The 12,503-nt window shown below is 46.8% G+C and overlaps 1 protein-coding gene across 1 annotated transcript; it reads left to right on the top strand.

Annotated features, from left to right (window-relative positions):
- The first annotated feature begins 1,707 nt into the window (after positions 1-1,707).
- Positions 1,708-7,335, top strand: RBBP9 (RB binding protein 9, serine hydrolase). Its single transcript, XM_006118563.5, has 5 exons — positions 1,708-1,866; positions 2,797-2,839; positions 3,943-4,048; positions 5,179-5,264; positions 6,385-7,335. Exons 1-5 carry the CDS (start codon positions 1,756-1,758, stop codon positions 6,609-6,611), a joined length of 573 nt encoding a protein of 190 aa, XP_006118625.2. The 5' UTR covers positions 1,708-1,755; the 3' UTR covers positions 6,612-7,335.
- The last annotated feature ends 5,168 nt before the right edge of the window (positions 7,336-12,503 follow it).

The following is a 12,503-nucleotide window of genomic DNA, read 5'->3' as shown; positions in this document are numbered from 1 at the left end:
TGAGGGGGGGGAGAACACCTGGCAACAGTGCACACCTCCCCGCCCCCAGCACACACACACCAGCCTCCCCCCAGAGTGCAGTCACACAACAGGCCCCTCAGTCCTGGGACGCGCCTCCTTTGCCGGGCGCTGTTAAAACAAGCGGCACCTTCAAAGGCCCTTGTCTGGCATCAAAGCGTGCGTCCCCCAGGCCTTGTAACAAAGCATCCTCACAGGGCATCCACATTGGCACCGCACAAACCGCTCCTAGGTCCTCACACTGATCAGGGGGCCCACGCGCCCCCGGGGTGCCCCAAAAAGAGTCAGCACAAACCCACGAACGCAGAGAAATGGGAAACCTGAGGGGTGGAATAAATATTCGGCCACCACGTCAATAGATGCTTGGAGCATGACAGAGGTGGCTATGAAACGATGGAGAAGTGAGATTCAACAAAACACACGCAGTGATGGTGGGTGTTTGCGGGAAGACCAAGGGCCAAGCTCACATCTGGTGTCAGTAGAAGATGAATCCAGTTTTGAAGACTCAAGACTTGATGGACGAGGGGAATTTTTCACTGTCTTAGAGATAAATAGTTAATCGGCTGCGCAGCCATTAAATAACACCCCTATTGTTTGTGTATGAAGGGCTAAGGCTGGTAAAACCAGATGCCATCTCTTGATAAGGTGTTCTCCATTAGCTAAGAACTGATAAAACTCACAGCTGGATGAGGTGTGCATAAGGGTGCAAGCAGGGGCACAGATCCGTTCCCCCTAATAAGCAGCAGGGGATGCAAAGTTCCTCTAGTCTCAGGGCCCTCATGATAATATTATCTACTCAAAGTAACAGTTAATAGTAATTTGCATTGTATTCCTGTCTGTGGAGCCCCAATCACTGACCAGGACTTAGTGCTAGGCACTGTACAAACACCCAACAAAAAGATGCCAATAGCAAAATGAACAGGAAGAAAAGCTCTGTGGACCTTGAAAGTTTGTCTCTCTGCCCAACAGAGGTTGTTGCAATGAAAGATGTTACCTCAGCACCTTATTTCTTTAATATCCCGGGACTAACATGGCTACAACACTGCCAACAGAATTAACAAGTAGTAGGTAAGACGCTATCTAGCTTGTATTGTGATTTTCAGGTCTCGGATGTGTTGCTTTTGTCTCTTATTCACTTGTTTTTTGGGGGCTTCTAGACTCAGAGAGGAACAAATGACAGCAAGGACCAGCTGTGAATCATTTCCTATCATCATCTTAAGAAGTGGGTTTTGCCCACCAAAGCTCAGGATACTACATTCTTGTTAGTCTCTAGGACAGTGGTCCCCAACCTTTTGGGGCTGCCGGGCGCCCGGGGGCGGGGCCATGCACAGGCAGTGCACCCTGGGGCGGGGCCGCACATGCACTGCGAGCCCGGGGCCGGCACCAACATGTGCCGTGGCCCCGGGACAGGGGCCACCCATGCGCCACGCGCCCGGGGCCGGCACAGCACATGTGCCATGTGCCCGGGGTGGGGCCAGCCCAAATTGTTTAGCGGGAGCACATAAATGGCCCAGCAGGCGCCATGGTGCCCACGGGCACCACATTGGGGACCACTGATCTAGGGTGCCACAGCACTACTTGTTGTTTTTAACGTTACCGACTAACACAGCTACCCACTGAGACATTTTCTACCAAGAAAACTACAACTCCCAAGATGCCTCCTTTCTGCCTCCACTCCCAGCCAACCCAACACCGCTTGGCTTGAAACTGTGTTTCCGCTCCTCCTGCTGCAGAGCCATGTCCCAGGTGCAGCTTCCTCCCATGAAAGCTGTTATAGTGCCTGGGAATGGGGCAAGCAATGTAGAGAAATGCAATTGGTACGGATGGGCATGGAAAAGACTAGGGCAGGTAAGACATGGCAGTGGCAAAAGGTTTGATCTGACCTGTTTATTTACGCTCCTGCCTACCTCACCAGCTATTTGGAACACCCTAAGTCAGGCAGGCACCTGGCTTCTTTTTCTAATGAAGTTGTCTGCCCCCAACCTCTGCTTCCCTCTTGTGCGGTTTAGTATATACCTTCCCTTTCTTTAAATCCACAGCTGGCAAGCAGGAGGGGGCTGCGGAAGGGTCCTGGCAGAACATCTGCAGTGAAGCAGAGAGGGGGAGCCTCTTTAGGGAGACTCTTGTTTTTCTTGTGCTAAGAAAGCTCCTTGTTCAGCATTAGATGTAAGCAACTTTTTCCGTGATTCTTGTCTTTGTCGTGCGACATTCTCCCCTCCCCCTCCTGGCTTGTTCACAGCTCTCTAGCACTGATTTGAAGGGTGCATGAAGAAGGCTGCAGTGGATAGTGCTTTCTGTAGAGACTCTCACTTGGTTTTCTATACTCCCACTTGGGTATTTCTGTTATGAAGTTCAGCCACTGGACATCACATGGAGGAGAAAACACAGAAATAGGGGATGACTGATTTGCAAACACTAGAGTGCAGTGATTAGTGACCCCAGGGAGTGGGTGGGAGAGATTGCTGGTAATTCAAACAAGAAATATTTGTAAAATCAGCAGTCTTTTTCAACTCCTGGTGCATTATAGTTGCAGTGCTTTACATTTTCAAAGCACCAAGTAAACCCTCAATCTTCTCCATGTGCCTGGGACTCACTCCCTCCCTCCCCCCCGCCCAGTGCACCCCAAATATTTAACCTTTCAACCTAACACTGTAGCAAGACCCATCTATATAACCCTGAAGACCCTTTGGAGGAAAGCAAGTGTAACCACTACAACAGTTTGCATGCCAAGGGACTGCACAACCTTTGATAATGCAATCATTGGTCTTCTCCACACAGATACCTGGTTTCCAGTGTTTACTTCGAAATATGCCTGACCCAGGTAAGTCTGTTTTACCTTCTCCCTGTATTTTGCATTATCCCACTGGCAATATTTCCAGAAAACGAATATGAGCCTGCTTTATCTCAGTGGCTGTCTTCATTCTGGGGGAGTTCCTGTACCCCAATCCAAATGGGATATGTTTGCACTGCAACATTATTTCAAAATAACTGTCTGCTGCGTAGACACGGACTAAAATAACTTAGTCCGCATCTACACAGCAGGTAGTTATTTCGAAATAATTTCAAAATACTGTAAAGCTGGAAGACTTCTTACTCCAACTCCTGTAACCCTCATTGTACAAGGAGTTAGGGAAGTCAAAAGGAAGAGTGCTCTATTTTGAAATAAGCGCTGTGTAAATGCTCTCAATTTTGAAATAAGCTATTTTGAAATAAGCTACGCAGTTGACGTGGCTTAATTTGCGTAGGTTATTCTGAGTTAAGGCCTGCTGTGTAGATGTGCCCTGGGAGACGCACAGCCTGCTGAAATGCTTTGCTGGGGAGAGGGTTTGGATGCTCATCTGAATGTTTTATGTGCACATACTGTGATGCAGAACATTGCTCGTGTGCAGACAGTACATGCTTGACTGCGTCCTGCAAGCCCCAGAGATTGTACCAGGCCCTGGATGAGCTGGGTAGCTTAGCAGGGAAGTATTTATGAAGGCCACACTCCAGGTTGCTACTGCTGCCAGTAGTTCTAGACAAATAGTGTCTGTCTCGGCTCAGTTTGCAGCAGACTGGTGTCCACCACACCATCCCCATTAGAACTGGTTTTCGAGAGGCCAAAGACTGAGCCTTGGAAGGTTAAACCTCACACTGACCCTTAAACCTGACATCTCCAGGTCCATGTGGAGTTACTTTAGGTGGGGTAGCAAGGTTGGAACTGGCACAGCTGCAGTGTATGTTTAACTCATAGTGGGGCTAAACAGAGGCCTTTGGTCTTCATAGCTGCTAACCTTACCCCTTCTGCAAGCACTAAACTCACTAAGAATTAAATAAAGAGAAAATCCCCCAGAGAGCTGTATGCAGAGCATGCTAGCTGGGCGTGGGGAGGAGGGGGGTGGATAAGGAAAGGCAAAGCAATTGAATCTCTTCTCTGCAAATCAGTTACAGCTCGAGAGAACATCTGGCTGCCATTCATGGAATCAGAACTGCACTGCGATGGGCAGACTATCCTTATTGGACACAGCTCTGGGGCTGCTGCTGCCATGAGGTACAGTACAGAGGGTAAGGCACTGAGTTTCCAGTTTTGCAGTCTAATGGGATCATGACCATTTCAGCTAATGATCCCAGAGCTGCTCCACTTGAACTCAATGGCAAAATTGCCCCCTGCCGTCAGTGTGAGTAGAATCCTTCTGACAAGATTAGCACCATATGTAAGGGATTGAGAATGTGGTGGGGTACTGGAGGGCTTATCTGCTGTTGAAGAACTAGACATTTAACAGTGGGAACGGAAAGCCACAGTAAAATACCCTCAGCTAAATCTAATGTAATAGTTGGGGTGCTATGGCATTACGTGATGCACCTGAAAATCCTTGGGTGACTTGCCTGTAGCTGTAACCTCTCCAAATCCTTTACATGAATATCGCCCCATCTTTGCTTAAAGGACATTGCAAAACCCTGCTGTTAGATTTCATCAGTTACTCTGGCTGTGCCTAGACTATGCAGTTCTTTCTAAAAAAAGAAGTGGAAAAAGATACACAAATTGCAGTTCTCAATTTGCGTATCTTTTTCCAGAAGAGGCTTTTCTGACATTTGGCCTGTCTACACTGAGCCAAATGTCGGGAAAAAAACTTTTTTTTTTTTTTTTGAACTTCCCTTCTTCCTTGTAAAATGAGGTTTACAGGGATGCCAAAAAAACACCTCTGCTCTTCCAAAAAAAAATTCAGAAGAGCAGATGCATTCCTTGGACATGGATATACCCTCTGTCTCAGCTTCTGCTTTTCCTGGCTTCTCGTTCTCCTTTAAATGCAAAAACATCTGGATTTTTTTTCATGTTCTTAAATGATATATAAGAAGGTTACAGCCATCTGCCAAAGGTGTCTGTGAGCACTTTGCAAATTTCTTAAAATGACAGGGGTGGGGGGGTTGTGTACTAGCACAATGTACTACAACTTCATGGGGAGAGGGATAGCTCAGTGGTTTGAGTATTGGCCTGCTAAACCCAGGGTTGTGAGTTCAATCCTTGAGGAGGCCATTTAGGGATCTGGAGCAAAATCTGTCAGGGATGGTACTTGGTCTTGCTGTGAAGGCAGCACACTGGACTCTGTGACCTCTCAAAGTCACTTCTAGGAGAAAGGCATCTCCATTCTTTTAGTCACCTGGCTCCTTTTTTCCCCTCAGGTATGCAGAAACTCACCAGCTGTATGCCATTATTTTAGTGTCTGCTTACACTTCTGACCTGGGGGATGAGAATGAAAGAGACAGTGGTAAGTTGATCTTATTTGATCTGTGTGTCAGTCTCTTGAACCAGTTACATTAGTTGGCAAGACCTTTGCTAATAATTTAAAAAGCAAATCCTGTCCTTTCAAATATAGCTGCTGCCAAACCTGAGACAGATTGCTTGCACTGGGATGTCAGAAATCTCTTCTGGGTGTGTTTCAAGCACCTGTAAAATTCGGTGACTGCTCTCATTTTGCAACGGGTCCCAAGAAGAAATGTGTTTGCATTAGAAATGTACAAGGAACTAAACAGGATGATGGGGATTAATGTAGCTATATAACCATTCGAGAGAGATCCTGGAGTCATTATGGATCGTTCTCTGAAAACATCCATTCAATGTGCAGCAGCAGTCAAAAAAGTAAACCATGTTAGGAATCATTAAAAAGGGGATAGAGAGTAAGACAGAGAATATTTTATTGCCTTTATAAAAATCCATGGTATGTCCACATCTTGAATGCTGTATACGGATGTGGTCACCTCATCTCAAACAAGATATATTGGCATTGGAAAAGGTTCAGAAAAGGGCAACAAAAATGATTAGGGGTTTGGAACAGGGACTTTTCATCTTGGAAAAAAGGAGACTAATAGGGGATATGGTAGAGATCTATAAAATAATGACTGGCGTGGAAAAAGTGAATAAGGAAAAGTTATTTATTTGTTCCCATAACCTAAGGATTAGGGGTCACCAGATGAAATTGATAAGTAGCAGGTTTAAAACAAACACACACACACAATGCACAGTCAACCTGTGGAACTCCTTGCCAGAGGATGTTGTGAAGACCAGGACTTTAATAACAGATTTCAGAAAAGAACTAGATAAATTCAGGGAAGTTAGGTCCATCAATGGCTATTAGCCAGGATGGGTAGGAATGGTGTCCCTAACCTGTTTGTCAGAAGCTGGAAATAGATGACAGGGGAGGGATCACTGTATGATTCCCTGTTCTCATCATTTCCTCTGGGGCACCTGGCATTGGCCACTATCAGAGAACAGGACACTGGGCTAGATGGACCTTTGGCCTGACCCAGTATGGCCGTTCTTATGTTCTTAGGAAATACTACATTGAGGTTAGACTCAGCTCTGGGATGGCTGTTTTTTATGCCTTACAGGCTACTTTAACAGACCTTGGCAGTGGGAGAAGATCAAGGCTAACTGCCATTGCATTGTGCAGTTTGGTTCCACCGACGATCCTTTCCTTCCCTGGAGCGAGCAGCAGGAAGTGGCGGACGGGCTGAAAGCAGAGCTACACAAGTACACAAACAGGGGCCATTTCCAGAACACTGAATTCAGTGAGCTAATCAGTGTGGTCCAGGGAATGCTCGACGGGGCTGCTTAGAGTAGAGCCCCTTGATCTTCTCTTTCTTTACTTTGGGGGCAGGCTGGATTTCCTGCCGAGCAAGCCAACAGCAAAGCTCTAGTCACAGAACACGATTAACGCCCTCTGCCATGTGAGCAAAGCTTGAATCAGCAGCTTGCCTGTTCTCTGACAGCAGGCTCAGCCCCCACCCTGCCCGAGAATTAAGAAAGACTTGACTGTCCACATAAAGGTGATAGATGGAAAGTGTAATACTAACAGCTGGAACCAAACCTGGGACCTTTATGAATGAGCCTCTACAGCTTGCGCTACAAGTAAAGTAGCTTGGGGCTCAGGCTGTAGAGCAAACTCCTCTCTCTCTCTCTGCAAGTGGTCTGGGACAGTGCCCCACACCCAGTAGATGTATGGGTTACATAAGGGCACAGAGTGGGAAGAAAATGAAATAGGAAAGAGAACAACCAATCCAAGAGCTGGATGGGCCCTGTTTGGAAAGTCCTCACTCTGCTTTAAAGACCAGAGGCAATGCCCATTAAAATCAAGGGGCATCTTTCCATTAATGCCAAGGGGCTTTAGGTCAGGACCTGCCTTAGCTAGTGACCACACTTCCATGTGTTCTACTTCCCAGTTCAGTTGTGCTTTGCAGTGTATAGGACAGCCCGTCTTTCGCAATGATTAGATTCACTGTTTTGAGGACGATTGTTTGCACGCTGTAAATAAAGTCAAAGCCTTCGCCATCTCGCTGTAACATGGCTTTTGTCATTCCTAAGTATGCACTGTTTCTTTCAAGGAGTTTAGGTTGTGCCATGGGGCTACTGAGGCCAGGGGGCAGAGGCCAATGCTCCAGATCCGTCCAACTCACAGGGCTGGGAGGCCAGTGAGGAGCCAGGTGTGTCCCATCCTGTGAACAGGAGTTGCCAGAGGCAGCGTGGGGGAGTGCAGGAGCCCACAGAGGTGGGCTAGGGCAGAGCTGCGCAGCCAGAAGGGCAGCCCAGAAAGCAGGGCTGGGCTGGGGGCAAAGCAGCCGCCACACTGAGGCAGGATGGGGCAGGAGAGGGAACAGCCGGCAGCTGTGTTCTCCCAGCTTTTTCCATCCATGTGTGGAATACATTTTGTGATGTGCACCAAGGCATGTGCGGAGGTGGGCGTTGTGGGTGCTCTGCTGGCAGTGTTTGAATCTCTCCAGAGTGGCCACCCAAGTGCTGAGCACACAGGGAACACGAGGCCTCAGATCCTGTCTGATCTTCCCCAGGGTCATGGAAAAGCTCGGAAAGTTCCCCACAATAGCAGGACCTCTCCCCCACTTATACCAGCACCTCCCCCAGAGCTTCTCTAGAGCTTGTCGTCACTGGCACTGAATCCAGGCAGCCCAGAGCTAAAAGCATCAGTCTGTACAGCCAGCGCTAAAGGTTGTTAAACCCCTACTTGGGAGTTGTCTCTGTCTTGTGTCATCTGCACCAGGCACAGCTGGGGCTGTGTCACGGGGACTGTGTAGCGCACACAGCAGGTCCCTCTCCATTTCAGGGTTTTCCTCGGGCCTCACTCAAGTTGCACTTTCTGCTAAATAAAAAGGTAACAGAACTGTTGGCAACTCTCGTGATGTTATCACGAGCAGCCTGCCCTTTAGTGTCGTTATGTTAAAGCCCCAGCGCCTGGAGTCCTGTGATGACCTGAGGCTCTCAAGCTGGGCTGCCCTTGAAAGTTATGTAAGTTGAGCAACAGCCATTAGGGGTGTGAAAAAGCCCTTTGCTGCCAAGTCTGGCTACTCTGACCTCACCCCAGTGTGGCCACAGCTAGCAGGGCCACAAAACATGCAGCAGTGGAACAGGAGAAAGTTCTGAAAAGGGCAACACACCCGATGAGGGGTTTGGAGCGGCTTCCATAGGAGGAGAGAGGAACACGAGTGGGACTTCTCGGCTTGGGAAAGAGACGCCTCAGGGGCTATAAAATCACGACGGGTGTGGAGAAAGTCAATCAGGAAGTGCTATTTACTGCATCTCATAACACAAGAGCTAACGTGACATTGGTAGGCAGCAGGTACCGAACAAACCAAGGGAAGGATTTTTTCACACAACACACATTCAGCCTGTGGAACTCCCTTATAATGCTTCTGTTGTCCTCCCACGTTACCATGTCCTTTCAGCTGAGAAAACAGGACCTGTTTTGGGAGGTGATGGTCTGGCATCCAAACAATGCAACCAGTCGATGATCATTGCCTCAATGCTGTTGGTCTATATATATATATATATACACACACACACATATATACTCAGTACATATTTATATATACACACACACACACACACAGGCTACGTCTACACTGGCCACTTCTCCGGAAGAGGCATGCTAATTTTGAACTTTGGAATAGGGAAATCCGCAGGGGATTTAAATATCCCCCACGGGATTTAAATAAACATGGCTGCCGCTTTTTTTCCGGCTTGGGGAAAAGCCGGAAAAGAGCATCTAGACTGGCGCGATCCTCCGGAATAAAGCCCTTTTCCGGAGGATCTCTTTGAAGTAGGAATAAGAGATCCTCCGGAAAAGGGCTTTATTCCGGAGGATCGCGCCAGTCTAGACGCTCTTTTCCAGCTTTTCCCCAAGCCGGAAAAAAAGCGGCGGCCATGTTTATTTAAATCCCGCGGGGGATATTTAAATCCCCCGCGGATTTCCCTATTCCAAAGTTCAAAATTAGCATGCCTTTTCCGGAGAAGGGGCCAGTGTAGACGTAGCCACACACTCTATATTTCATTGTAAACTCTTTTAGACAGAGACTGTCTTCATGTTCAGGATTTGTACCACACTTTGCATAATGAAGTCATGGTCCAGGATGGGGGCTTTGAGGCACTAGGATAATACAAATAATTATCTTAAGGCTGGGTTCTAGGAGACCTATCTATCCTATTCTCCAAAGGGATGACCTTGGATACAAATGCAGGACTCCCCAGCCTGGCCCGCAGATGGCGCCGTGGGAGCAGCAGACAAACGTAATGAGCCATTGGCTATTTCCATTCAAACATAGCTGAATGACAAAAGCCCGAGCCACAGGGAAAGCGACGCGTATTCCTGCGGCAGGTTAGAGACTAACAAAATATATAGATAGTATCATGAGCTTTTGTGGGCAAAACCCACTTCCTCGGATGAGTCGAGTGGAGAAGAAAGGGGGAACCTCACAATGTATAACAGCAAAAGAAGGAAAGGGGGGGAACCTATCCATTGTAGTGCCGGTGCTCATGAGGCCAATTGGGCGGGCTGGAAATGTCCTATTCCTATTTTGATGTCAGGTGGGTGTTGAATGTGAGGAAAGCAGGTTTTATAATGGCCCATCCTGTTCAGGGAAAGTGGTGGTTCTGTGGAAGATCCTGGCCTATCATTACTGATACAGCCTGTAACCTTTGGACTTTCTAGGGGTGGCACAGGTAGGCACTGTTAGGGAGCACCTGTTGGCTCTGTGCTATCTGTGCACGCTACCCAACCTGGCTACTGGAGTTCGTTTTTCCTACCAGGAACTAAAGCAGATCTTGTGTCTGATTTCCCACATGAGACCGGTTTTTGGGTGTGACTATCATCAGTTTGTATGTGGACTGTTAGTTTCAGATCTCCAGCCTGCTTTTACAAGGCCTCCCAGCCAATAAACTACCCCTGTCTGAACTTCAGCCTTTTGAGGGTTTGAATTACAGTGAACCTCCAGGTCAGGTGTAGCTAAGGGTTAGACCAGCTTTCTGCTTATAGTTTGACTCTTCTAAGCATGCTGAAGTCTGCATGGCTTCTTGGCTAGATAAAGGGTTCAGGGACACGGGTGAAGTTTAATCCAGTCAGAGTCTAGATTTAAAGGACAGCGACAGGCACCCCTGTGACCATCAGGTCTGACCTCTGCATGCTTGTAAAGCTGCTCAAAGATCTAAAGTGTATACGAACAAGACATTCCATTTTCAGTACTAAATCCATAATTGAGGTTCCCTCTAAACCAGTGGCCAAAAACTTTTCCAGACTACTATACCCCTTTCAGGCATAAAAATACAGAAGTGTCCCAGCCTGGTAACAGCAAACAGTTTTTCAGTTGCTCAGTTTTTACCACAATTATAAATCAACTGGAATATGACTATTGTACATACATTTCAGCGTATAGGACATAGAACAATATAAACAAATAATTGTATGAAATTTTAGCTTATACTGACTTCCCCAGTGCTTTTTATGTAGCCTGTTGTAAAACGAGGCAAAGATCTAGATGAGGGGGATGTACCCCTTGGAACATCTCTGCATATCCTCAGGGGTATGTGTAGCCTGGTTGAGAACCACTGAATGGAGTCCCAGCCATGCATTTCCACACTGGAGCAGATCTACGAAACTGAGGGAATTCAAAAAAGAATAGAGCTAACATTCGTTCTGAGACTTGAGTTTTTTTCTTTTCTCTCTCTCTCTCTCTCTCTCTCGGAGGCAACAAAAAGCAAGTTCAGAAAGGCCCAAATGATAGAAAGCTGGCTCCCCGTTGATTTACTTACAAAGAAACACATTTTGGCAAAACCGGCCGTTTGATTTTGGAGACAGTAAAGTAAAATTAGTAGCACCCCAGTGTTCCCATGAGAATCAGGGTCCCATTGTCCTAGGGACAGGTAGAGAGATACCAATGTGCAATCTTCATATGTATTTTAGAGTGCATCTGTCTGTGAATCTGTTCAAGAACTCCTTGTAAAGGGCAAAAGCTAGGTGTATATTTTAGGGTAATACTTTGCATTTGTCCTTATCAAAGTCCATCCTATTTATTTCGGACCATTTCTCCAGTTTGTCAAGATCTTGAATTCCAATCCTGTTCTCCAAAGTGCCTGTAATTCCTCTCGGTGTGCTCATTGGGCCACTATTCAAAACCTTTATGAAAATTCTGAAAGAACCCCATCTAGGAAGTTCCTTGTGGAACCGCACTCCATGGGAATTTCCAGCGGGAGTGTGAACCTTTGATAACTACTCTCTGAACAGTTTCCCAATCAGCTGCATACCACCTTATAGTAGGTTCATTTAGTTTGCTTATTAGGTGGGTCATGTGAGAGTATCAAAAGCTTTACCAAAGTCAAGATATACCACTTCTACCACACACAGCCATCCACTAAGCTTGTTACCCTGTGAAATAAAGCTGTCAGGCTGGTTTGCCACCACTATTTGTTCTTGACAAATCCATGCTGATCATAACCTTATTATCTTCTAGGTGCTTTCAAACCAATTGATAGAGCAAATAATTATCTTTCTGGGTACCAAAGGTAAGATGACTGGTCTATAATTCCTTGGGTTGTCTTTATTCCCCTTTTTGAAAATAGAAACTATATTTGCCTTTTTCCAGTCCTCTGGAATCTATATAAAACAATGGTACACCCACATCTTGAATACGGCATACAGATGTGGTTGCCTCATCTCAAAAAAGATATATTGGCATTGGAAAAGGTTCAGAAAAGGGCAACAAAAGTTATTAGGGGTTTGGAACGGGTCCCATATGAAGAGAGATTTAAAAGACTTGGACTTTTAAGCTTAGAAAAGAGGAGACTATGGGGGGATAGGATAGAGGTCTATAAAATCATGACAGGTGTGGAAAAAGGGAATAAGGAAAAGTGATTTACTTATTCCCACAATATAAAAATGAGAGGTCACCAAATGAAATTAATAGGCAGCAGGTTTAAAAACAAACAAAAGGAAACCCCCTGCCAAGCTTTCTTGTGTCTAAACCACGCCTGGGCAAAATATGGCCCGTGGATGACATCTGGTCCACTAAGCCACCAGATCCAGCTGGCGGAGGCAGTGGGACGCCCCAGGCAGGCTCCCCTGCTTGCCCCACAGCCTCGCACACCACTCAAAAACGTGGCTGCGGGGCTGAGACCGGAGAGGAGGGGGAAGATTCAGACGCTGCGCCCACCCCCAGCACAATCCTAT

Source organism: Pelodiscus sinensis, chromosome 3 (assembly GCF_052426305.1).
Source record: "Pelodiscus sinensis isolate ZL-2025 chromosome 3, ASM5242630v1, whole genome shotgun sequence".
NCBI classification, from domain to species: Eukaryota; Metazoa; Chordata; order Testudines; family Trionychidae; genus Pelodiscus; species Pelodiscus sinensis.
This window is presented reverse-complemented; position numbering and strand designations above follow the sequence as displayed.

What these genes read in the sequence shown, in the direction of transcription:
- RBBP9 (XM_006118563.5), top strand. Translation starts at nt 1,756, where the DNA reads ATGTCCCAGGTGCAGCTTCCTCCCATGAAAGCTGTTATAGTGCCTGGG. An exon ending in CATGGAAAAGACTAGGGCAG is followed by an intron (nt 1,867 to 2,796) that starts GTAAGACATGGC and finishes TTCTCCACACAG; the next exon opens with ATACCTGGTTTCCAGTGTTT. An exon ending in TCGAAATATGCCTGACCCAG is followed by an intron (nt 2,840 to 3,942) that starts GTAAGTCTGTTT and finishes TCTGCAAATCAG; the next exon opens with TTACAGCTCGAGAGAACATC.